At 39.5% G+C, this 26,676-nt stretch overlaps 1 protein-coding gene across 1 annotated transcript in view; it reads right to left on the bottom strand.

Annotated features, from left to right (window-relative positions):
* LOC134865453 (disks large-associated protein 1-like) overlaps nt 1-26,676 on the bottom strand; it is a 138,582-nt gene that overhangs the window by 77,870 nt on the left and 34,036 nt on the right. The window contains exons 2-3 of the mRNA XM_063884976.1: nt 21,530-21,617; nt 2,941-4,470 (exon numbers count right to left, since the gene is read on the bottom strand). Of these exons, the coding sequence (XP_063741046.1) occupies nt 2,941-4,353 (1,413 nt within the window). The 5' untranslated portion in view covers nt 4,354-4,470; nt 21,530-21,617. The remainder of the gene's footprint in view (nt 1-2,940; nt 4,471-21,529; nt 21,618-26,676) is intronic.

The raw sequence follows: 26,676 nt of genomic DNA on the forward strand, positions 1-26,676 counted from the left end.
TATTCATAGCATAGCCTTTATCTAAAGCAATCACTACTTCCAGGTGAGTATGGTAGGTGGTCACAAAGATTCGCCCGGTGTTTGATTTACTATCTATGTATTACACTTTTGCTTTATAATTTTTTTTTGTATTCTCTGAAGTTTGTAATCAAAACGTTTGAAGTGAATTTTGCCATAAAACATAAGAAGAAACGCTCACGCTTTTTTTCTTTCTCCTTTTGCTTTGATTTGTAGACACTGTCTTGGTGACCGTCACTGATTGATGGCATGTCTAATTATATTCTAAATATTAAAGCAACAATGTTTAAACACAACCTGATTCAGGTCTGTATATAAGCTCCAATATGTTATCTGGCTAACTAGCCAGCAGGCTAATTTAGTTAGCTAATACATTTTTATCAAGCTAACTAAAGCATAATGCTCATCAACTACAGAAGCCCCAAATCTAGGCTACTGTGAGTGAAGCCTTCCCCATCCGCTATTGACTTCATCGTTGGGTTTTCCGACTGTTATTTTATATTTTAACCGACCAAATTAGAGTAAGAAATGTGTCAACAATGTAAAAAGCTGAAAGGCATGAGAGATTATAGTCTGTTGTACGTTAGCTGAGATTATCATAGTGTTTTTGAGTAGATCTGAAAGACAAAGCACTAGAATCATTGGAAAAGGTTACTCTTGTAATAGTAATGAGTCATCAATGTGTTGGTATATGTGTTTCATTAAGATCTCCATCCCAATATAATCATAACTAGTATAACATTTGTTTTCTGAGTGATTTTTCCAAACATTAACGGAGAGTCATGTGTTTATTCCACTCTTACACACTAGTCAGCTAGTCAGAGTGTAAAACCCGACAACAGAGAAGGTACAGTTCACTGACTGATTTGTATGCTAATTACAGCTTAAATGATCAATCGACTCATTGGTAAATTGATCAACGGAACATGTTTTACCAATATTTGGATGGTTAACTATAATCCTCCAAATTATCAGGTAGTTTTAACCAAAAATATATGGTTGGAAATGTGTCTGCTTCCAGGTTCCTAATGGACTTCTACAGTATAGCCTCTTTCTAGTCTTCCAGCAAGAACTGCCATACAAGATGCTAAAGTGCTCATCATCTAATTTAAATCTCATTCTCACACCAATGGTTATTCCTTCCCATTGGGATTAGAGGAGCAGACTGCCAGACTTTAGATTTCTGGTCGAGCCACTTTACCTCCTGAGGCACAGCCCATTTCATTTTGAAAGTTGGTCGAAAATGTGTTGACTTGTTATCTGACATTTTATTAATGGTAGATTAACCAATTATCAAAATAACTGTTAGCTATTTTTCATATAACATACTGAGCTCGTTTACTCTTTGATGAAATGATTTATATTCACTGAAACATTTCTGAGATCCAATGATCCATGTCTTTGTGGTTTGTGATTGCTGGCATAACTACAATAGTTATTAAAAGGACCCTGGTACAAATATGTTGTTCCTACAGTTCCATGTAAGTTAATGATGTTGATGTTGTAGTGTGTCCACAGCCTTGATATCCAGTCATGGTTTTAGTCATGTAAATCTCCATTTCTCAATCCAGCCAAACACTAAAGCAATACAGGGATTTAGTTAGAGAAGACCTTGCAATTTGACCCAGAGTAGCCTACTAAACTGGGATGCACGTCCACTGTTCAGTTGGAAGGGGTGTCTTTTAGTAACATTTACTGATGTAGAAAAACATAAAATGCATGACATAGGCAGCCGTCACGCTAGCCTCAACCCTGCAAACCTATCCTGGATTCGACAGCTATGAGGGTGTGCCCTCCTATAGGAGTTAAATCTCACACTGACCTACCAAGGATCACTTATCCCCTTTCCATAAACATAAATCCTCAACTGTGCCATTAAACCCATCTTACACAATACATACATTAAGAGATATTTAACCGTTTAACTACTTTTATGGTTTTCAGCTTTTCTACATTTTTAGAGTTGAATCTTACAGCTCACTTAAAAACTGAATCTTAAACAATATAATAATCTACTTCTGGTTTCCTTACACGTCTTCTTCGGGATTCTTTATGATAACTTTATGGGTGTTATCCCTAGATGAGGAGGTATTGAGTTACACCGGTGTCCAAAAACCATAATTGTTTCATTACTCTGAATGTCTTGCTACCTACAAAGTTCCCAGAATACAGAAGCAACACAAATCTTTGCTCACCCTGCTCACTTAATGGGGGAGCGACATCTTTCTAACTGTATAATCGCAGCCTGAACAGAGCTTTAGATAATGAAATAAAGTCTACAGCTGTTTCAAATCTCTCTTAAGTATTGAGTCACTTATATTATACATGACTCTATTTGTCAGAGTCCAAAAAGTTAGCAAGAACTAAAAAGTGGCATTACATTAGTATTTCAGTGGTCAGATCCCAATGGTTTTTAGTAACAAGTTGCAATATTCCAAGTTCTAACCATGGAAACTTTTCCCAAAGGCAATCATTTGCAAAACTTCTCTATGTGCATTAATGAGCATTCTCGGAACTTCTAAAGAATCAAACATCCATTGTCCTGGAATGAATTACTGGCATTCCTGCTAAATGAGTACACAATGACCCATGTGACAAAAATAAATATAACGATGAATGTGCAAGGACAACAACTGTGCACATTCTGGAACTTGTGGCTGAAAATGCAAGAGATTCCGATAGTCAGCTGTCCACTACAGTAGTGGATTCAGATTGGTTTGCCCTTCTCTAACTGAAGCTGTCCTTCAGCTAAGTCAGAGAGTGTAGTGTTTGGTAAGACTGAAAACCTGAAGTCTCACAAGACTGGACACCACTGACATAAAGGAAACATTGGTGAGGAAAGTAAGTTGTGGAGAAAAGGGAGGCAACAGAGGGGGGGTGATTCGACTGGTGTTGGATGGGAGTGGGGGAATTATTAGTTACCTGTAAGAAATGGCAAGTGCGCTCCTGCTGCTGACTGCCCTTAGATTTGACTAGAGCTCTATCTAGGTTTAGGTTACCGGATCCTGCGCTGGCTCGTAGCTGGTTGTGGCTGCTGTTGTTGGTGTAGACCTCTCGGGCCCTGCTCACCGTTAGGCTTGACGACCACGCCCCTTTCTTCACAAGGGGCCCGTCCACAAGACCCAGTGGCAGCAAGGGGCCACTTCCTCCAACGATACCGCCACCGCTGTTATTGCTGCTACCACTAATTGGCACGCACGCCGACGACGCTGTATACTTGACATCGTTGTTGCTCCGGGAGACTTTGAGTGCAGAATGGTGGTGAGTGTGGCCGTGGTGTGCGTGGGTGTGTGTGTGCTCGTTGAGTGTGCCGTAAGGGTCCATCATGAAGTACTGCTGGGACTGCGAGGAGGAGAGATTGGGGAGGGGACTCTGGGGGTACTTGTCGTGGTTGCTGCCGGGATAACGGCCCATTGTCATGGCGATGGGTGATGGGGACATGGAGGGTGAGGGCGAGGGTGGAGGTTGGTGATGGTGAGGGTGGTAGAGACACAGCTCCCGTTCCAGGTTGTCATCTGAGCTCCAGTACCCGGAGCCTGGAGCAGATGCCGAGCCATGGAGCTGGTGGTGGTGGTGATGGTGGCTTCGATGCTTGGGCTCTGCTGATCGACAGCGCTCGCGGCTCTTGCTGCGCTTCCGGTGGCGCACTCCCCCTGGTGGAGTTTCACCTTCTAGGCTGGCCCTTGAACCACCACCACCACCTCCTCCACCACCAACACCACCATTAACGCTCCCATTATTGGCCCCCTTATTGGACTGTGTGTGGTGTGGCCCCTCCAATGAGTGTGACTTGGTGAAGAGCTTCTGGACCGAGTGGACCAGATGACGGATTCTCCCCGGGCTGTCATTGTTGATGTTGTTGGCCCCCATCCCCCCACTGTGGGCCAGCACTCCTCGTTTGTACTGCAGTGTGTGGTAACCATCTCTGGAGAATGACTGCTGACGCTCAAACGGGTCCGCAAAGTTTGACGGTACCCGGGTTGGCGTTTTACCTCCATAGCCTCCTCCACCACCTCCTCCCCCTCCTCCTCCTCCTACATATGGTACCATGGCCATACCCTCATCCTTTACCTCAGGATGGTGAGATGAGGAGGTGGAGTGGCACCTCCTTGGGAAGGTTCCATATGGGACGATGCTGTTGCTGTCAGAGGGGTACGGGGAGCGCTGAGCGTTGTAGTAGGACAGCTCAGCAGAATGCGGCATGGGAATGGGCACAGGCATGTCGTTCTGACTGATCAAGTATGGCTTGCGATCAACGTGGTGACCCAGTAGATCATATGACGGTTCATAGGAGACCACGTGATGGTGACTCCGACTACTGGACAGGCCTTTCATGACACGGGGAAGGATGGGTGGATGTGAAGAGGAATGATATGGATGAGAGATGCCGGGCAGGCCTGTGATCAGAGAAAGGGCTGCAGAAGACTGTCCCTGAGAGGAGAGCTGCAGACTCTGGAAGACAAGAAGACAGAGGAGCAATAAGACTAACAGGTAATGCAAAGCAACAAGTAACAACCAATAACAAGTCAAACTTTAGAAAACATATATCCTCTCATTTAAAAGAGTGTTGCAGGAATGAAAACCTTGAAATGATTTAGCATTTTACCATCATTGTTCCCTCGTCTTGAAGGAAACTCTTTGGTATTTATTTGGTTAGATGCCCCAAATAAGGTCAGTGGTTAACACAAACTTAAGACATTTTCCCTTTTTGGTTTAAATACATAACTTGTGAAGGTCTGTGTGTCATGAAAAAGGCCATTGCTAGTGGCAAGATAAGTATCATTTAATTATCTTTTAGCAAACGCTTTTTCATGACGAACATTAGCCGCCTTTAGCTTAGCGGTGGTGACGTGAAGTCATGTGACCATGAATTACTTTATTTATGGCCATATGTTAGCTTTTTACTAATAGAGATTGCATTTAGCTTAACAAATCTTAGAATGTGATATAATTGTTGATCTTAATACCTTATTTTTGACCTTTAATTATAAGAATCTTGTGTGCCAGAGACCTGTTTAAAAAGGACCAATGTTTTAGATTTTGATAATCCTTTTGGTTTTCAGAGTGAAAGGCATCCAAACATCACAATCAGCATAAATAATGAGCAGGGCATTAGAAAACTGGAAAAACCATGAAACCTGAAAACCAACATCAAGTAAAAGCTTTTGATTTTGTTTTCTAAACCTGAACCTTGGGTTCCTTATCACTTTATTTAGATGTTTAGGGACTGGAGCCATCTCAGAATACAATATGGGAGAGGCAGGTTGACCCTAAACAGGTTGGATGTCTCACACAGTTAGACACAACATATTCACATTCGGTACTTACCCCTGAGCCACCTTAGTTCTATTGTGAATAAAAATAAAACTGATGTGCTGAATGATGTAAAACAAAAAGGAAAACAGCGGTTCCAGTTAGTGTGTGGAGAAAGCTGGCAAGTTAAGACTTTTAGATTGGACATGACTGTACCTTAATAACTTGGAACACTGTTCTTTTATTCCGATAAAACAGGAGTGCTTCCAACAGCCTGGTCCAATGTTTGGCAAAGGCTGTGTAGCGGCGTTAATTAACAAAGCTTTAAGTTTACAAGACACATATTGTTTAAACCTTTGTTTAGAAGAGCTGCTTTGGTTGTCTTTGTCCCTAGAAACTCAGAACCCAGAATGGGGCCTCTTTTAATATCATCAACTTAAGTCTCACAAAAAAAGGCGCAAAGAAACAGCCGGTTGTCTTTCACAACACCTCTAAACTAACAACGAACCCCAAAATCGTAAGAATTTGAGCCAGTTATGTTATTCAAAAACAAAGGCAGCAAAGGGATGATAAATATTAAAAACAGTGCAGGAGTAATAGGAGTCCTTTTCCAATTTAAATCATTCTCTTTCAGTCCTTTTCGGTGTTCCAGGCGAACCTGTCTGATCAGCCTGTGTTGCAGTGCAGGTACAGTGCTATAAGATGTCCCCTGTCTCTGATCTTACATAACAGTTCGTTCACATCTCAGGGAACCAAGGGAAATGCTCCAGGCTTCAGACTGCTCGCGAGGCAGTTTTATTTCAGATGAACAGCCATGCAAAGCCGCAGTGGTGATGTGAACGCTGCATAACTGTGTGTGTACTTGCTCTCTCGCCTTTGCGGTTTAGTGGGGGGTAGATATGCGCGTGCGTGTCTGTGTGAGTTTCCTCCGTCCTACTTGGCCTGTGACACGACTGCTTAACTCAACCTGACAGCTCCACTGGTGGAAGCGTTGCTAACAAGCCACAGTAACTCTCTGGGATCAGCCACACACTCACAAACACGGAGATCTGTAGAACAGCCCTCCCTGGAGTCCTTTGGTAGTGAATCCTTCAGATATCACACACACACTGTGGCTTGGGGTAGATTAATTGGAAGGATATCTTTCAAGATGAATCATTATTATTTGTGATAGAGTGCAGCAAAACCAACAACTGAGTGTGTCAAATTATTTTAACACATACAGAAATGTCCCCACTGGTGCGCAGTTGTGCAAACCCGGAGCACACAAAATCATGCATCCAACACATGACGTTTTTAAACTTTAACAAGCAGTGAGCTCAAAGTAACGCAGAGTTTTGGTAAAAAATATCAATTTACACCTATTTTAATACTTTCCCGTCATGGAATTGTCAGTAAAAATAAACCAGGCTTTTGTAGAAAGGAAGAATATCAACATTGTTGTGCAGTGTAAAGGTCATACCTTTGGTAAATAAAAGATTACCCATTAAAATCACCATACAAATATTTTCTCCCCTTCCCATGATATTCCTGAAAAAGGAGGGGAGAAACTGAAAATGCATTTGCAACATGCAGAAAAACTTATAGAACACACTACAGGAAAGGGAACACCCCAAAAAGCATAAAAGGTCCCATTTAAAGTCTATACTAATAATGATTTTACTCAGTTGTGCGCTACATGAACAGGACTGGAACTGAAATGGAATAATCACATTTTTTTCCCATTGGTCTTGACCAGAAGAACACGATGTGTTTGAAAATCTGGGGAACTCCCTGGTAATGGCCTTAGACATTTCCATGTGTGGCTGATTGAATTGGACAGTGATGACTTGTGGGAAATGTTATAAATAATGTATTCAACCTCATAAAGCATCCATACCATCATTGCCCATATGACCACTTTTTCATAGAGAGAAGGAAGAGACGGAAATAGAGGCCATGGGCTTTGAAACCAGACTTATGTAATGAGTGTAAATGAACGTTATTAGTTTCTGTTCTTTGAATCAATGTTTCCTTAGACTGAAACACCCCCCTCACACACTGAATATATGTTGCATGCACAATTATGGGTAGGAAGTCCTGAATTACTCAGTGTCGCTGGAAAGACATTGTACTCACAACACTGTGTCTAAAAATAAAGCGTTACTGAATCGAGGGAGGAAGTGATTCACTTCCAATGATGTGTTAGCGAAGTCAGACATTACAAGGACCCAAATAACACGGGCTTAAAAAGGCGGCATTTATTGTATCTACAGGCAGGATTATACATCTGATGACATTAAATATGACTTTATAAAAGAACCTGACGAGAGTTCTTTTGATCCGTTTATTTTTGAGTGTCCACACAACTGCCAATGGACTGACGCAAAAGATGACCATTGAGTAGATGTTTACCCCCCCAACCGCACGCACACACACACACACACACACACACACACACACACACACACACACACACACACACACACACACACACACACACACACACACACAGTCAGGCCCTCTTGAGTAACTTAAGCTTCATGTGTTACATCTTTCCTCAAGGCATTGAAAAAAGGGGGCTCGTTACCACAATAGGTTGTCTAATTTTAAGAAACGTAAAACTTGTATATAAGCAGTTCCAGTTATAGCTTTCAGAAGTGGAATGTAACTAGGTACATTTACCGTACTTATAGAAATTGAGAAACTTGAACTTTACTCGATGATTATTATATGCTAAGCTACTAAGTAGAGTATAAAGTAATTCAAATAAAGCCACCTTCAGCAAGAACAAAGTGAACACATTAATGCACCCTTCATTTAAATAAAATAATTTAAAAAGATTTGGGGGTTCTGTACTTAAAGTTTATTTTGATGCTTATACTTTTTTACTTTTAGCTAGGTACAAATTTGAATGCAGAGTAACTGAGTATTTTTACACTGAAGTATTTTTACTTTTAATTAAGTCAATATGTATTATGTTAGTTAAAAGCAATATGATTATTTATTGCTTTCTTTTAACCTAATACAGTTTAGTGAAATCTGTTCTTATAATACATTTAATTAAAGTCAATGTTTCAGTTCTTTCAGTGTAAATAGTCCAACAAGCGAAATGCAATCCTCCTGATTCTGTTATGTAAATAACTTCTGTACTTCCTGTGGAGGAGGGATCATGTCATGATGAAAAATCTCAAAGAAGAGCGCTACAGAAAGAAGAAACCTAAAGCCACTAATCAGAACATGATAAGACTCCAAACCAGTGTCGTCAAAATGTTATGGAGATTATTTTCTGCCTGAAAAGATTTACTCATCAGTTACACACATAGATCTGTTGGGAGAGCAAGAACACACCATCCTCTGAACTGCAGATTAGCTATTTATACAACTGAAACTTGAATGAGAATCTCTAGAAGGAGAGGCGAGAAAAACAAAGTGAGATGAGGAGAATCGAGGAACGGATGTAAAGCAGCGGGATGCAAACAAAGTGGACTAGATTATATAGAGGGGACAGAAAACAGAGTAGATTGACAGCTGAACCCAACCGTCACTTACCGCCACCTCCTGCTGCATTTTTCAAAGAGCCATATGTACCAGGCAGGCTGGGTTGATGCTGTGTGTGGGCGGCAGGAGAAATGAAAATAGGGCTGAGATCAAGTTATTTTGGGCTAAATGGAAGCTGGCGAACAAAAAGCCTTTGAGTCACCCTCTGAGGGTGGATACCAGCATCGAAGGCAGACAGAAAGTTCATTTAACGTAGCCAGATGGGACTTTACTTATAGCGGCGCAAACACATCATCACACACATCAGGGATACACCTCGATATCACATTCAGCTCACTTTTCTGTCTTTTTCTGTATCAAAAATGAATACAATCACATGTTAAGAAAAGGGATTGTCGTTGACTTGAATTAATTGTGTCAATACATTTCACAACAGTATTAAGTAAGTTGGAAGCAATAATATTAAGTTCAACCTGATATTTTTATTTTAAACTTAATATTATTGCTTTCAGCTAACCTAATACAGTTATTTGAAATCTGAAATAAATACATTCAAGTGAAGTCAATGTTTCAGTGCACATGGTTGGTGAATATGAACATACATACACTCACTCTGAAAAAACTGAAACGTTGACTTTAATCAAATGTATTATTTCAACAGATTTCATATAACTGTATTAGGTTAGTTGAAAGCAATCATTTTAAGTTTAAATCCAAAACATTAGATTTGACTAACCTAATACAGTTATGCGAAATCTGTTGACAACACATTCAGTTCTTCATTGCACTCTCTAAATAAATGGATGGATGGATTTGATGCATCACCCACTAGTAACTCATAGTTACTCACAGTAAAGACCACTGCTGGAGTGGCCATTGGATGTTTGTGCATTTAAAAGTAAATGATCACTCATTTGAAAGTTTACTATCGATGAGCTGCGGTGAGAAGCTGTGAATTCTGAGGAACAGCAGGCTGCTAAACACAGCTGAGCTATTTCAATTCAACAACTGCAGAAGCGGCTTCATAATAAAAGAGTTAACATGATTAAGAAAATTCCTCTACTTTTATCACATTATTTTTAAGTTTCTGACCAAAAGGCTGAAAATACAAACACTGAGAACCGGCCTCTGTGATTCAGAATAGAAGCGAGTAAGATTGGCCTGTTGGAAGGTATAATAGTCTTTAGTCATCCACTACAAGGATTGTCAGCCACTGACTGAAAGGAGTGTCACTGTGCAGGAGCAGGAAATCAATACAAAATTGGGACACCTAGAAACACCATAATATTGGGGGGGGGGGATCATGTATTGACACTCTCTCTCCTGCTGATCCATCTCTTCTTGTTTCACACTCTATTCCTGAAAGGCTTTTGCCTTTTTCTATCTTGTGTATCAGTGCTTGTCATTGACTGGCCAATAAAAGAGTTCTGCTTTACCAACATTTAGGGTGTACAGTACCAACGTACATTTATCCAAGTACTGTACTTAAGTACAATTATGAGTTAGTTGTATTTTACTTGAGTATTTCAATTTCAATACTTTGTACTTTTACCCCACTACAATTCAGGGGTAAAAATTGTACTACATTTATTTAATACCTTGAGTTAATTAGCAAATTTGGATTCATGGTATGAAATGTAATCAACACTTAAATCAAGTTACACCTGGAGTAATATTGCATCAGTAATGATAATCAAAAGATATAATATATTATTCTGAAATGGACCAATATGGATTTTTTTTTTCCTTCGGTACTTCAAGTATATTTTGATGTGAACCCTTTTGTACTTTTACTTGAGTATCATTTTGAATGCAGGACTTTTACTGTAACAGAGTATTCATGGTATCTCTTCTTATACTTAAGTACATAGTAGTGTAGATCTAAATAGTTGTTCCACTACTGCAGACATTGCTGCACCATATTTGAATGATATCATCAGCAAAGATGGCAGGGAAAATGCAAACATTGAAGAATAAAACAGAGGGCTCCAGAACATATGGGTCTTTGCAGGACTGTGTGGTGTAGCAATCCTGATATGAGTTTTTTCAGAATGTTCTGCTTAAATTTCAGGCTGAGTGCACATCCAAATGTGACAGACAGCTGTGACCGACAAACCAATCTCTTCTCTTGTGTTGAGCTGAATTGACACCAGGCAGCGGTGAAAAGCCATGACATGTCTTGGAAAGCTGCAGCTTATGATTCTGCTGCAAAGTGAAGACAAACTTAAGTAACGAATGTTTTAACTTGTTGTGAGGAACTCTGGCCGGACTATACACCTGGAGTCAATCAACTTACAGATTCCTGCAACATAGAACTATGATTTTCACCTGCATGAATTTGGCCTTACTGATATATTGATGTTAATTACTCAATAGTGAAAAATATCATAAACTCTTGGATAAAGTCATAAGTTATACATACAGTTATACAAATGCACTACTTATAGACTGGTCTAACAAAATACCTGCCGGGGCGGTGGTGGCAAAGTCCATAGGGGCTTCGCCTGGGAACTGGAAGGTCACCAGTTAAAGTCCTGGATAGACCAAGTGCTACCGAGGTGTCCCTGAGCAAGACACTGTTCCCTACACTGCTCCCCGGGTGCCATACATATGGCAGCCAACTGCTCCTAACCATAGGATGGGTCAAATGCAGAATTTAAAATGTCCCCTCTGTGGGACGATTAAGTGTCCCTTCTTCTACCTGCATTAATTTAAACTACTCTGTTTCATTTTGCACACAAGCTTTTAGTTTTATTTTATTATCTTTATTTTATTATTTTGTCTTATGTCCTTTTATAATATGCTGCATTGTTGGAGGAGCTCGGGGCCTAAGATTTTCATTGCCATAACTACACTGTAGCTACTGTGCATCTGACTATAAAAACCCTTGAACCTAGAGTTTAAGTGGCAAGAAAATATAGTAGGAATGTTTCAAAATATCCTAGTGATGTCACTGGATCTGTAATGATCTGAGAAGCTGTAGGGATATTATAAAGGTACCATAAAGGGCTTAAAACTTTAAATCAGTGTGTCAGTACTCCTTGATCGTATTACTAGCAACATAATGCTTTTAGGGACCGATATCTTTAAGGCTCTGTCTCTTCCAAGGGGCAATCTGGACCATGACACTACTTTAAAAGCAACAACATTTAAGCAGCTAGTATTACTGCAGTTAAACAAGCATTTCAGAAAACTACCGTGGCCTTCAGGTAACATCAAATCATGAAATGCCCTCAATAGAGCCAGAGAAACTGTAGGAATGTGGAAGTCAACATAGCGGACTCCATAAAGAAGAACAGCTTCTTAAGTTGATATGAAGGGCTCATTTTAAGCTAACGCTAATAAACCAATTCTTCAGGTGATTATACAATAAAAACAAAGTTATGAATAATATATTCAATTTGTTCTTATAGATCAAACACAAATACTACTCATAGTTATGCAGTCCTGCTGACTTATAAAGACGTCTCCTGTTCTTACAAATTACACTTAAAGCTTATTACAATTTTGTATGCAACTATGCACATGTAGATAGAACTGAAAGAGCCAACTACCAGAGCAAACCTATAATGGGGAGTCAGTAGTACACTAACAATTTATAAAAATCCTTCTTTTAAACCAAAACCACGTGGGTCATGGTTTCAGTAGCTGAGATGTCTTGTATGGGGGCACAGCTCAGGTTTCCTAATCAGCTGAAGTTTTACAGTATTGTCACCACCAGCTTTGCACCATCTGCTGCTGCTCTTTCTTCAAGCAATTACTGCTGCACAACACCGCTGTGATACCAGAGGCCTGAGAGTCTATCGGCCTGCCAGTTGTACATAAGCTGCCTTCATATGAGCAGTGGGGGAATGGCTCTGTGCTGGCTGTGCCGTTGTTCACTTACGGAGAGCGCTGTGCCGTCGAGCTAGATAAAAGCGCCACCCTTGTCGTCTAGGACTGTGCTCAAAGTTTTCCGGGGGGTTCGGCGTGGACTTTCGTCGTTTATTCTCCGTCCACACTAAAAACATCGTCATACAGACATATATAAAGTAGCATGTATTTTCCATGCCATAGACATTCTGGGGTATGCAAATATACAGTACATTTTTTTCCAGTTTCTGAACAAGTATGAGGAACTGTGATCTCAGTGTGCCATCATCCAGAGTTACCGGCTGATGATTTGTATTGGTTTTGTAATTCAACAACATCAGTAGATCAGAGACAAAATGCTGGGTTCACGATCGCGTCACCTCGATTTCACCCTCATCTGCGTATTTGCATAAGAGTAAACACTCCGTCATACACTGCAAATGTTCACACAATACCCCAAAAAATCATCAGTCCAGTCAAATAATGATTTCATAGTGAGTATAAAATATCAAAATAATAGTTTTTTCCATCAGCAGGGTTTTATGCTCAAGTTGCAACTTAAATCCAACATGGCCACCATGTGATGATCAGCTGGAAGGAACTTTCACACAACAGGTCACACATGTGTCTAATGTGTCTCTCTCTTTTACAGATTTTTCTCTTCCTCCTCACTTATCTCCATCATGCCTCTCCATGTCTTTCAACATTACCAAATGGAAAAAAAGATGTGTAACCATGGTAACCACAGCAGTATGTGAAAGAGACATGAGTGAACAGAAATATAAAATGGAAAAGCACTCATTATACCTCCTACATTCCACAGCGTTTAGCACCGTCTCTCCCGCACTGACAGTATGATCCTAAAGTCCTAAAAATACAGATAAAGCCTTTCCAGCCGATAGCATAGGAACCACCATACACAAACAGCAAAGGCAGAAGGGTTTTCCTAACACAGCCTGGAGGAGTTTTAATAATTATGACACATGGTACTGATTCTGATTTCTGACTGGGCCGCACCATATTATAACCGTCAGAGTCTGTGCCTGACTCACCTGCTGAGTAATGGAGCTCAACAAAGGTTTAATCAGGAAGACTACCTACGTTATTCATTCGTTCTTTCACTTCCCCAGCAGCCTTTATTGGCTGATCATGGGCGTCCACTCTTTAGGTCAAAAAGATATATTTGAACACTTTCTACAACAGCCAATCATCACGCTGCCGTCAGACTTTAAATCTGTTCTCCTCCTAACCATCAGCTGTCCTTTCACACATCATTGCTGTAGAATTCCTCTACCCAATCCATATCACTCGTCAAAACGAGGACCAGGCTTAAACCAGGGCTTTGCACCTCCCCCCTAAGATAAATCATATGATGGGTTTTAAGCATAAAGCAATTCTATCCTGGTGTACATGTCATAAATATACTTTAATCAAAAAATATTTTAAATGTTCTAATGTTATTACAGTCTTCAAATTGCCGGTAGACACCGATAAACATTACTATTAGTAAGAGGAAGAAACACACCGATGATTCAGAGACAATCTGTGCTCTAGCTTATTTGTGGCAGCATTTTGTTCTGTAATTGGTTATTTTATAAAACTTTCATTGGTTGAAATAAGAGTTTAGTATGGAATTGCTTCAAACCTTCCCTTGTGCTTCCCATTTCCCAATATAGAAAAACATCACCTATATTTAGGGCTGACCCCGATTAGTCGACTAATCGTTAGTCGACTAATCGACTAATCGACTAATTTTTCATTAGCTGATTAATTGAAAAGAAAAAAAAAGTCCATCTGCGCGTGTGCTATGACGCGTCAGCCGGAAACCATTCTGAGCTGTGCCCGGTCCTTAAGTTATAAGCAGGATATCCAAAGTGTGCGATCCTTCTGAGCGAGTAGAGGACAAGCCCCAAAAGGTGAACGCAAACTCCGCTGGACAAAAGGTGCCTCCGTATCAACGCCATCATAACAAAACACGGAGCTTTATTATCCCCGACAACGTGGGTTCCTTCCTCAGACTCGGAGGAAAACCGCAGCAGTGAGTCAGGCAGTAGCCTAGCTTTGTTTCAACATATATATAAACCTATAATATATAATCATTCTGAGCTCAGAACACGATCAATTCAAGCTTTCATTTCAGGATCAGGGCGTAATGTGCGGAGGGATTTTTGCCGACAAGCACATTTGTTGCTGTATCCAGTGTAGTATGTATTGGGTTGTTATATTCAGATATGAATTATAGAAACTAAAACTTAATGCTCAGTGTATTTTTTTCATAATTCATAATATATCATATACGTGAGACGATTAGTCGACTAATCACCTGAATTGACGAATAGTCGACTAGAACATTTTTTAGTCGAGGGCAGCCATACCTATATTCATCAAAGCCATTTTCCTTACTTTTTATTGTTCAATAAATTGCAACAGTGGTGTTTGTTTCACCACATTTGGAACATGCAATGTTCCTTTTGCAACATACCATAATTTCATGAGGTGTTAGTTTCAACATGTCCTTCTGATCAAAACACACACCACACTTGTTACCTCTGCATGAGCAAGTGATAACCCAGTAGGCCTTTAACCCTGTAGCAACATATGTGAATCATTTGTGATGTGAGTTCCTGCCACTATCTGCCATCTGCACTGATTCACTCTGCACTCACTATAGCGGAGGTACTGACAAACTACAGCACTAGCTAGCAGGGTTCTTTAATTAGCCGCCTTTAGCTTAGCAATGGTGGGACAGTGATGAAATTCCTTCACAGCCTAACGTTAGATTTTACTTCTTCAAAACCATCAAAGTGGTGTTAATATGTGGATATAATCCTGCTTATCTAAATATGTACATTTCATGAAGGTTTGTTTGCCTCAGATCTTATTACTGCAATATTCCCAAATTCAATAGGAAACTCCCATTGAATTGAATGCTAACTTTCATGTACACTGAAAAAATTGAATTTTTAAATGTTTTATGTCAATACATAACACATAACTGTATTAGGTTAGTTGAAAAAAAAATTAAGTTGAGCCTAATATTCTTTTTTTTTTAAACTTAGGCTAATATTATTGCTTTCAACTAACCTCAATACAATTATCTCAATCTCGCGCCAATCTCTGTTCTAAGTTTGAATCATTTCGGTTTATTGCACTTATTGTAAGTCACTTCGGACATAAGCGTCAGCTGATTGTAATGGAATAATATATTAAATCAAAGTCGAAGTTTCAGTTTTTTCAGTGTAGGCACTGCACCACTCAATTGTACAGGGCAGATATGTAACAAGGATAAAAACATCAACATTTTCTGAATGACAAATCATATTCTAATCAGATTGGACCTTGTAAAAAGTCAACTAGGAAAGGGTCCATTTGCAAACCTGCAGTGAAGACGTCTTTACTGATGCTCATGGAAATGACTGAGGAGGTAATCTGAGTCTGACTGCACCTTCAGTTGGAGCCTCACTGGATTAATCACTGCAGCTTCTGTAAATTCTTCTCACCTCCAGCAGGACTCCCGCTTGACTCAGTCTGCCTTGGATTTTTTTTTTTGCATCTGCGAAAGCCTTTTCTGTATGAAAATCTCCCCAGATAACCTTGAAACGTGGAGAACAAACCTCACTTCCAACTGAGATACACAATGAGTGACTGACAGTGAATTCATTTGACCTAAAAAATACTTTTTGCCTTTTACTTTAACTGTGAATTCTATTTTTATAATAAGGATCAACTCTGACCTGGTTCTTAAAGAATATATGTAGCCTATATTGATCCTTTACCGCATGGAGGAAAAAATGCTTGTCTTATCAGTCCATGTAGTTGAGGACTGCTGGTCCTCTTCAGCTGCTCTCACATATTTATATCCCTGCATATATACCAAGGACTTGGATATGGAGTGTGCCCAACATTATGAATGCTGGTGCTTCACATGAGGAAGGCAGAAGGTGAGGAAAATCTAGGGAGAGAAGTTATTATTGCATCAAACATGAAAGCTCACATCCAGCTCACATGAAGGAGAGGAGATGGGTTGTAGCATTATGCAACATTGCTATTAAAAATACACTGAGCCTCAATAATCGGCTGTTTCTCAGGTCCCAGTGCCTTCCTGCTCAATGTGTCTGTCTACGGGAACTGGTTTGTCTCTAAAATGTGTCTGCTGAGACAAAGACACTCCTAATTGAGATCATGTGGATTTCCCTTTATAATAGTCAACCAGCTGGTAAGAAACCTACAGCTAAAAAAGGACAAGTTAAAAGCAGTGAGCCAGCACGCAAATAAAATCAAAATGCTCGCTTTTTATTTGCTTTTTAGGACTCTGCAACCACCAGTGGATGCATGCTGATGTTAAGCACTTAACCTTGTTAGCCCTCTTAGTTTAGTGTGATGATTGCATTACAGCAGTGAGAATATATAATCATAGAACAACTGGAAAATAACATTTGGCTCATTTCTGAACCCCCCATTCAAAAAGTATATACCTAAAAGTATATCCAACTTCGGTGCAATATAATGGAATGCAGCACCGTGTCAGCAACAGGATTTTGCACATAAGACCTACACACACCCTGTACAATTTAAACAAATGATCATACTTCAAAATCCAACCAACGTTGTGCAGGCAAAGTGGTGAAGTAGATTTTAAACTGATACACTTATTGTGGCATTGCTGAGCTGTTGAAAATAACTGAAATCTTGTCACTTTTTCTTAATATAATCATCAAACATTGCCGGATAACTCAAGATATAATAAACCATAACAACCATCTTTGGCTGCCATGATACTTGTCTTTTAATTATGCAGTCAGTTATATTGGAGCCCCCACAAAGTAATGTTATATTATGGGCAGTTAATCTAGTTTATACTTTGCTTTATTTGCTTCTTATACCTTTTTTTAGCTATTGCAATTGCAATATTATTGCAGATCTGCTGTGAGTTAGCTAGCTAATGTAGCTAGTCATTTCAAATATACTGACAAAACACAGACTAACTCTGCCAACAGTGACAGTTGCCAAATGTATAATCCTGAACGTCACCAAGTGCTCCGGGCCCAACTGTGTGCCTCACTTTTTAGTGTCCCCTGATCTCCGTTGTGATTTGAGCTTTTTGCAGCGTTTTGTATTTGCAGTGTTTGGTTTATGCAGTGCTTTTAGTAAACACAGCACATGCTTTGTCAAGTTGGTTAAATATGTTAATCCATTTGCATTTGTTTGGGACAAACTGCCACACGTTCTCCTAATTCAAGTGATTTGGGCCATTAACGTGTTTGCACCTGTTGGCCACCATAGTTATCTATTATACAGGCATCAGCTAGAATCAGCGTTAACCCAAGCTGTGTGTGAGTGGTAATGCAGCACAGTGGAGTTTACTTTGCAAAGACAGTATGATGACAGCTGATATCAGGAGTGGTTTGCTTTAAATGTTACTCATACCAACTCTGAACTTCATACTGGAAATAAATGCAACCCAACTTCCGTTTGCTGACTCATTGTCAGATGTGGAGGGATGATCAGACAGAGACCAACAGTTTTCTAAAGAGGTGCAGTTGTTACTGGGTGTTTTGCAGAAATCCATGGCATTAGCATTAAATGTCAACCGACTGTTTCGACTTTAGGTTAGTGTACTGTGTGTTTCCAGCTCTCTGAATGCTGTAAGAACACAGTGTTAGTGCTGGGGGATTAGTGAGTCCCTCCTGCTGCTCGGATGTTTTCAGAGCTCCCTTTTAAAGAATCTGTTCCTGCTAAATCTATCCGTACAGTAATTTGCTGTAACTGCCCATAAACAGTTAAATCCTTGAAGAATTGACTGAACTCTATATCTGCACTGAAAAAGTTGTTAGGATTGGCTGAATAGATTTTATGAGGAGGCAAAACAGCCATTAAACTCCCATAAAGAGAGGGAGAGACTCAGCATTGCTGGAGGCTAGCAACCTCCATCTCTTTCCTTTTCTCAAATCCGTACGACCCCCAATCGACTAGAGATGTACGTCAGAATCTGCGTGGAAAGGTTTTTTTTCTTTTTTCTTTTTCTTCTCGCCCACTGACTGTTATGATTCAACTCAGCCTTTAGAGCAGGGTTGAGAAGAGAAGAGAAGAGCGTGGGCTTACCCTGCTTTCTCCCGGTGTCTCTCTCTCTCCATCTCGGCACCGGCTTCCCTTCTGCACGGAGCTGCTCTCTTTTACTCAGAAATTAAATTCTAGGTTTGTACATGACTGTGAAGCCTACATACATACACACAGATAGAACGGAACAGCTCAGTGGTGGGATGTGTGAAGGAGGTGGGGACCAAAACGACCATTTGACTGTGAAACAAGCGTGAATCATATCTTTAACACCTATCTTCTCCTGTCAGATTCCTCACAAACTATGTAGACTGATTACTTCAGATTGTGTGAATAAGGGGTTATTTTTACAGCTATCCTGCATTAGTACACAATTCACACTAGAGCAACTTATCTGTCTCAGAGGAGTTAAGATCTCGTGAATCTTAATCGTAGATGATTGTTGTCCATGTGTATGTTCCGGTCCCAGATATGGGGAAGCCAGGACTGGCCCAAATACAGACTGGAGATAAGGAGGAGGAAAAACCAGGCTAACCAAAAATAAATAAAGCCGAGTAATGGACAAGACGCGTTGAGGCAGTTCTGGTGGATTGTATTGGAACACCGCCTCAGACCGGAAATCACTCCAACGGGTAGTGAAAACTGCCCAATGGATCATCGGCACCCAGTTACCCACCATTAATAATATCTACCTCAAACGCTGTCTGGGCAAATCTAAAAACATCATCAAGGATGCCTCCCACCTCAACAACAGACTTTTCACCCTCCTCCCATCTCACAGGCGTTACAGAAACCTCCGTTCCCGTACCTCCAGGCTGTGAACTCCTCTCCGTCACTCACTAGCATCATTGCACTCACCTGCACTCATCTGCACTGTTTAATGTACTTTATGGACATCTAACTTGCACTATTTTATTCCTATGCGTACTTTTTTAATAATATTTGCACACTCAATGCTCCCTGTACTTTCAGTAATTATAATATACACCTTATATTTATTTATATATATAGCACTTCTGGTTGGATACTAACTGCGTTTCATTGGCTTGTACCTGTACTTTGCACAAGGACAATAGAGTTTAATATAATATAATATAATCTGACTTTACTGACACACCTCACTTTGGCTTTTACTCTTTGGTTTCTAGACTTGACTGGTGCATTTCAGGTCAAGTTAGGAACGTCAGCCTTGGTGGTTGGCACCGAAAGTCAGACTATATAGTGTTAATCATCATAATTCAACACCTTCATGATTCAACACCTGCCTGACTCCGGATTGGACCATAAATTTGGTTTAGCTTCTGATGATTCACTGTTTACTCTCAAGAAGCTTGCCAAAATTGCTTGGTTTAATAATGTTGAAATGGTAAACTGTAGCTATCTGATGAACTGGCGAAGACGTCAAGTATTTGTTGATCCTGCAGCCAATTTCTATTGGTATTGTCATCCCAGAGTACTGCTATGGTGTGGCTGTGGCAAGGCAGCACTTAAAAAGTACCACTGTATTAAAATATGTCGGCTATAAGATCTTTCAAATGAAGTTAAAAAAAAGAATGTTGAAAGCTGTCCAGAGCTGTTTGCTGGCATCAAAGTCTGATCAGAGCTTTAGTTAGTCTACATTTCACACCTAGCTAATTCTAGAGGTATTGGTTTCTTTCAGAACATGTTCTTGTATGGCTGATTGTGTTAACACAACATCAAACCATGCATTAATAAAAAATAAATCTGATCATATACATATTTCCACTTTGAATATAGGACAACCAAATGTTGTTTTTAAAATGTGTTTAAAAAACAGAATATAATTGCAATATGTTGAACATCAATTGTTCCTTTTAGTTATTGGCTGAACCAATAACTAAAAGGAAATCAAACCTACAATATTAAAAATCATAAAAGGACCAAATTGCTAAAGCATCCTGAATTCTACTTAACAGCACTGCCAGTACTTCTTTTGGACAATTGAGATTGGTACTGCACTCAGGTGTGAGCACTAGGAGGGAGACGGTTGTGTGGCACTTTTCATAATTTAAGTGTTCCCTAAAAAAGAATATGTGAAACCTGTGTTCATACTGATAGCGGCAAACTTGGAGGAAAGCTTCCCTAGTCCAAGTTGCTATATAGTTTCCCTCTTGTTGACTTATGAATTCTATGGCACCCGGATTTTTTCTGGATCTTCTGCATCACTGACCTCTAAAGAGCATGTAAATGTTACTGAAGCACAACTTTTAGGATCTAATGATTTAGAGAAGGGCTATTCATGTTCAGACTTTGAAGTCAAACCTCTCTGAGTCAATGGGAAGAAGTATTTTGGGCCCAATGGCATGACGTGACTGACATGCAGTACCATCATTTGGCCCCTACCAATATTGATCTCAACACCTGGTGCACTTCCTTGACCAATCTACCTCCTGAGCCACAGCCCCATAACCCTAACCCTACTACAGATCAGGGGACAGCGCACTATAGCAAAGCAGCTCTTAATCACCTGATCCATACCTTCTCTTCTACCAGCAGCTGAGGTGAAATTCATGGCTTACTGGAAACGTTCAAGGCTTTCCTTAGACTTTTTATTCAGACATATAATGAAATTGATTCTAGAATTAAGAGCCTTTTTGATATAGAAATTTCCCTTCCTTCTGATTTAAAGAAGAACTTCTAGAGGGTCAAATTTGTGTAAAGCATTCAATACGGATGTCTTGTTTCTGAGACTGAAGAAACTTCCCCCTGATGGATCTAGCTCTCTTTATCAGAGCCAATTGTGGCATATTACTGATTTTGTTGATTCAAATGTGCAAATTGAATAGATTAACTAAACATTAACAGAACATTTAGTGGCATATTGGAGTTTATGTCCATGCACACTCACCTCCTTTATATCCCCATCATTGTAGTGTCGCGCTAACTGGAAGGCATTGACATCTCTGTAGAACTGCTCTCACATTAACTCCAGATATCTAGGAAAAGACACACACAGACAAACAGTTATTACAGAAGTGTAAGATTATGCTTGTCAGTACATCATATGACCTGCTTTGGTTGCCTTTAAAAAAATGTTGAACAGTAACTGTTTTGAAGCCCACTCTCCGTCATGACCACATTTTAATAATGACAAAAAATAGCAACAAAGTATAAAAAAAACAAGACGCATGAGTACTTTGAAAAGATTTATACAAATGTATTTCCTGTATAAAAGTTGTTTGCTTTTACTACTACTTAGTGTTGTAGTCAAGACCAGCTTAACCGAGACCAAGACTTTAAGAGGCTGAGACCAAGTCAAGACCAAGACCAAGGCAGGGCAGGGCAGGAGCGAATCAAGACTGGAACCTGACTAGTGTGAATCCAACACTACATAATACACTTACAATAGAACGTGGAAGATACCATATTCAATTTGATCTGAAAGATCCCCATGATTAGAAAAAGACCCACGTATAAACATTAAGATATAAATTCAACTTCATCATATTTATTCAAATAGTGATTATTTTCATTCAAAAACAGTAAATTAGTAAATAAGTGAAACATTTTTGGTTTATGTACCCAAATTTAGTTATGGTTGAATTTCCCGACATCTTCACTTCAAGACCGTTTGAGTGTGTCTGGACGGGGTGGGGAAAGGTGAGGAGGCAGCAGCAGTCCTAGACCAGTCCCATGTTAAACCATCATAGCGGTGCGTGAGTGAAGATTCAAGGTCTCGTGAATGCTGAAAAGTCAGTGAAGTAAGGTTATTGGTTGAATTTGAAACAGGGCATTTTACACCCAATCACATCCCCAGCCACAGCAGTGGTCTTGACGGCTCTTAACATAAAATCTCGAGTCCTATAGGTCCAAACCCGAGACAAGGCCGTGTACAAATGCAATCGATTCCGATGAAGACCATGGCCTTCAAAAATGGTCTCAAGACCAAGACCAGTCTTGAGTACTACAACTCTACTACTACTACTACATTAGTGTAAGCTGCATTTTTTAACAATACATTGCAATCTAGTTTTTGAATCAAAGTAGCTGTAAAAGCTGCGAGACATTGATTCCAAAGAATATGTAAGGCTCACTCTTTAATGTTAAGACCTGAGATCATGTGTTGAGGCCACATGCATGAAGTTCAACCCTCTATGGTCCAATCACAGAAAACACCACATTTACAGTATCAAGGATTAATATAAGTGTCTTCGGCTAACATTAAACCTCAGTTAGCCCGAGGTGGCGCTTCATGGAGCTTCATGTACAGCAGCTTCTTCTATAATAAATATGATCCCCTGTAAGTGCATGAATAGTCAGGCTAGTTGAAAGAGCGATGATAACATGCTAGTTTGTGTGGATGTTTAAAATAGAAACCTGACATTTACAGTGTTTGATTTGATCCTGAGTCAGTATTTTGAGCTGAAGGAACAAACATTTGCTGGACTTAATATAAAAGTAATATATGATGATATTAAACACCATTAGCCTGCTGTTAGTGTCCATTATGTGATAAAATAAGCACATTGCAAAAGAGATTAAATCCACCACTATCTTTATTTAACCCTTTGATACACAACATGGGTCAAAAGTGACCTGAGTGAGTTTTAATTGTAAATATCTTTGCAATGAATTACTTGAATAATTCAGAATTCCAGGTATTCCTCAATTGACTTGTTTTTGATGATCACAAAGCCTTATTTTCATTTTTACTTTCTTCATTTCTCAATAAAAATCACTTTTGTATCACCTCCCCTCTAAGGGACAACATGGGTCAAAAATGACCCGTATTGACCTACAATGTTATTTCATGCATGGCTGAGGGTTTCTTTGCTGCATTTTTGGAAGTCAATGTATTTCATCATTTAATATTCCAATCTTTCATTAAATATCTTGTTGCTGATTAACATAAATCATTATTTTCATTGTCCCTTGCTTAATTTATGAACTGAAACAGTGTTTGTATGGCTACATCAGGTTTACACACATGGGTCAAAAAGGACCCATGTGTGCCAAGTGCGATAAAAATGAAAAAGAATACATGCTATAATAATAATTTTGTTAAAAATAATTGATTGAGCAGTGATTTGGACCAAGAACTTTTGATTTGTAAATGTTTGCAGTTAGGAACATGTTTACTGTGGACTACTTTTCACATGCCACACTTCATGCCATGTCACAACTCAACAGGCTGCTTTTAATTCAGATTCATATAAGTCTTATTGTATACTTCTTAGTTTCTTCTACCTAAGAAACTGTTTTATATCTTGTCAAAGATAACTGTACATGATATCTGAAGGTAACTTGATCTTTCTTGACCCTGCTGAAGCAGGGTCAATGCACCCATGAAGCATTGAGTGTTCATCAAGGAGCTGGGCAAAGAGCTTGTCATGTCACACATGAAAAGGCACATGGAGGGCAAGTGATTGTCATTCGTGAGGCATGTGTGCACTGAGATGGTCATTTTGTGATAGTACTGGATCCCTTCTGGTTTCTTCTTCACACTGTTGTCATCCACAGCTCTGTCATCGTTGCATTGTGCTCAGGAGAAACAGCCTTCCCCTTCCCACATAGCTCACCATGGTCATGTTGCCACTGAATCCCCATTCTGAGTTATGCTTGTGAAAAGCAGTCAACAGTAAACATTTGCAAATCAAAGGTTCTTGGTCCAAATCACTGCTCAATTATCTTTAACAAATTAATTATTATAGTATGTATTTTGTTTTCATTTTTATCGCACTTGGCACACATGGGTCATTTTTGACCCATGTGTGTAAACCTGATGTAATGATACAAAAACTGTTATAGTTCATAAATAAATAAAGGGACAATGAAAATAATGATTTATGTTAATCAGAAACAAGATATTTAATGAATAATTGGAATATTAAATGATGAAATACATTGATTTCCAAAAATATAGCAAAGAAACCCTCAGCCATGCATGAAATAACATTGTAGGTCAATACGGGTCATTTTTGACTCATGTTGTCCCTTAGAAGGGGTATGCATAGCTTGTGTATCAAAGGGTTAACAATGAAAGACATTTATTTATTAACCTATACACGTCTATACCATTCAGCCCTATCTGATTTCTAATTTATAATAATGGAGTCCGACATCAGCTGACGGCTAAACCTACAACAGGCCTATAGGATTCTTCCACCATGCCGACAACAAGCGCGATTGACATCAGAACTGCTGACAACATCACTGTATGTAACATGTTAATCCGCAGGGCTGCAACAGTGCAGCAAATCTCAAGCGACACATTTTGCGCACGTGAGCTATTCTTACTGTCATGCATGTGATCAGCACATTATGGAACTATAAGAGGCATATTATTGAGCTTAACCATGCACATACATTGCCTAAAAGGAGATGTTTAAAATATTTCTGTTTTCTGTGTAAAGCATTGGTATTGTATTAATATGACACATGAAGGAACTGAAAGACTTTAGTCGGTTACTGTGTTAGATAATGATAGTTCCTTAACATTTTTTTATTAGCTAGACACTGGTCATGGAGAAAGATGACTGGTGATGTGACTGAAAGTTATATTTTATTATTTAGTTTGGGCAGAAGTACAAAACCTTTTTTTGTTTCAGTTTGTTGAATTAGTGGAAGATCCGTTACACAGTCAGTAGTTTCTCAATTCTGAACATTTCTTGCAATGATGTTAGCGGAATATGAGGACTTGGTTTGTTTTGATTGCATTTCAATGTGGTTGTAAGGTAAAGTGCTGTCATCTCCAGATCTGAAGGTCGGTGGTTGGATTCCTAGCTCTAGCAGTCAACATGTTAATGCGTACTTGGGCAGGATACCTAACCCCAAGTTTAGCAATTTTAATAAGTAGTCCATCCAATCTTCCAATTCCAGTCGTTTTGCATTTTGACTTTATTTTTCTGATGTGTGCCAAGCCCCAATGTGCATTGGGAGTTGAAGCACATTTTCGTAGTGGTCAAATGTTGGAATTGCAACTTCAGTGTCAGTCAAGGGAGGCCATTGGTTCCAAATGAATTTTTCCCATTGACGTATGGTGGGGAAAAAGAGGTTTCAGGTAAATCAACTTCAAAGTCTGAACAGTGAATGGCCCTTTTGAAGTGCAAAATAGTGCAAGAGCACAATAGTGCAAGAGCATCCTCTCCATTCATAAGACTGAGCTGAGACATGTTATGATGGAGCAGATTGGAGGTGGCGTCCAAGGAAAATATCCGTCCTCTATGGGCCCCATAGATGGGGAAGATTCAGGGACGATACAGGTATTTTTTTTAGTCAAGAGTATGGTAATTTCGGCTTCATGCGACATTGAGAAACTTTCGTAGGAATAAACGGGCCCCTGCCTTCGTCGCTCATATATCCGGTTCTCTTTAAACATCCATGCCCTGATGTGTCTTGCTGCAGCGTTTGTTTAACAGAGGATTTCTGCAGGTGCTATAGAAAAAAGTACAACTCCACATGTAGAGCTGAGGTTATTTAGTAAATAATTTGTAGACATAATGTAGACGACTTTTAGGGTAAGGCTACCTGTAGATTGAAGTGTTAAACCCTTATAAAAAGCTATCAGCAGAGTAAGTATTGAGGATACAGAGACACAAAAGGTGTGGGCAGTAGGTGGATTGAGGGCCTTAAGAATAATAGCTTTGTGGCCACAATGATCACAAAGATCAACACTTCCAAGAAGAAAAGGCAGATAAATGAATAATGTCCAGGGTGTGTTCCTTTTCTGACCAGAAAGATTAAAAGTTTAATAACATCTTTATATGACGGATACAATCCATAGTAAAAGAAGGACCAGAGGGGCAGCATACAAACATGTTAATCGGAAGGTCGATCAAAGCAAGGCATAATGAAAGCTAAAAGATCAGGGAATCCCAAATGAGACAAGAGTTATATTTTCAGGTCTGTATATTGAAACACAAAGTAAGCCTGTCCTTTTATAATAAAACCGAGTCTTTTAAGTCACCTCTCTGAATCACAGGCAGTCCACCTCCACAGGTTGACAGTCCAGGCTGGTTGAAGTAATTAGGTTGAATTTCATGCAATGTAACGCAA

Source organism: Eleginops maclovinus, chromosome 6 (genome assembly GCF_036324505.1).
Source record: "Eleginops maclovinus isolate JMC-PN-2008 ecotype Puerto Natales chromosome 6, JC_Emac_rtc_rv5, whole genome shotgun sequence".
Lineage (NCBI taxonomy): Eukaryota > Metazoa > Chordata > Actinopteri > Perciformes > Eleginopidae > Eleginops > Eleginops maclovinus.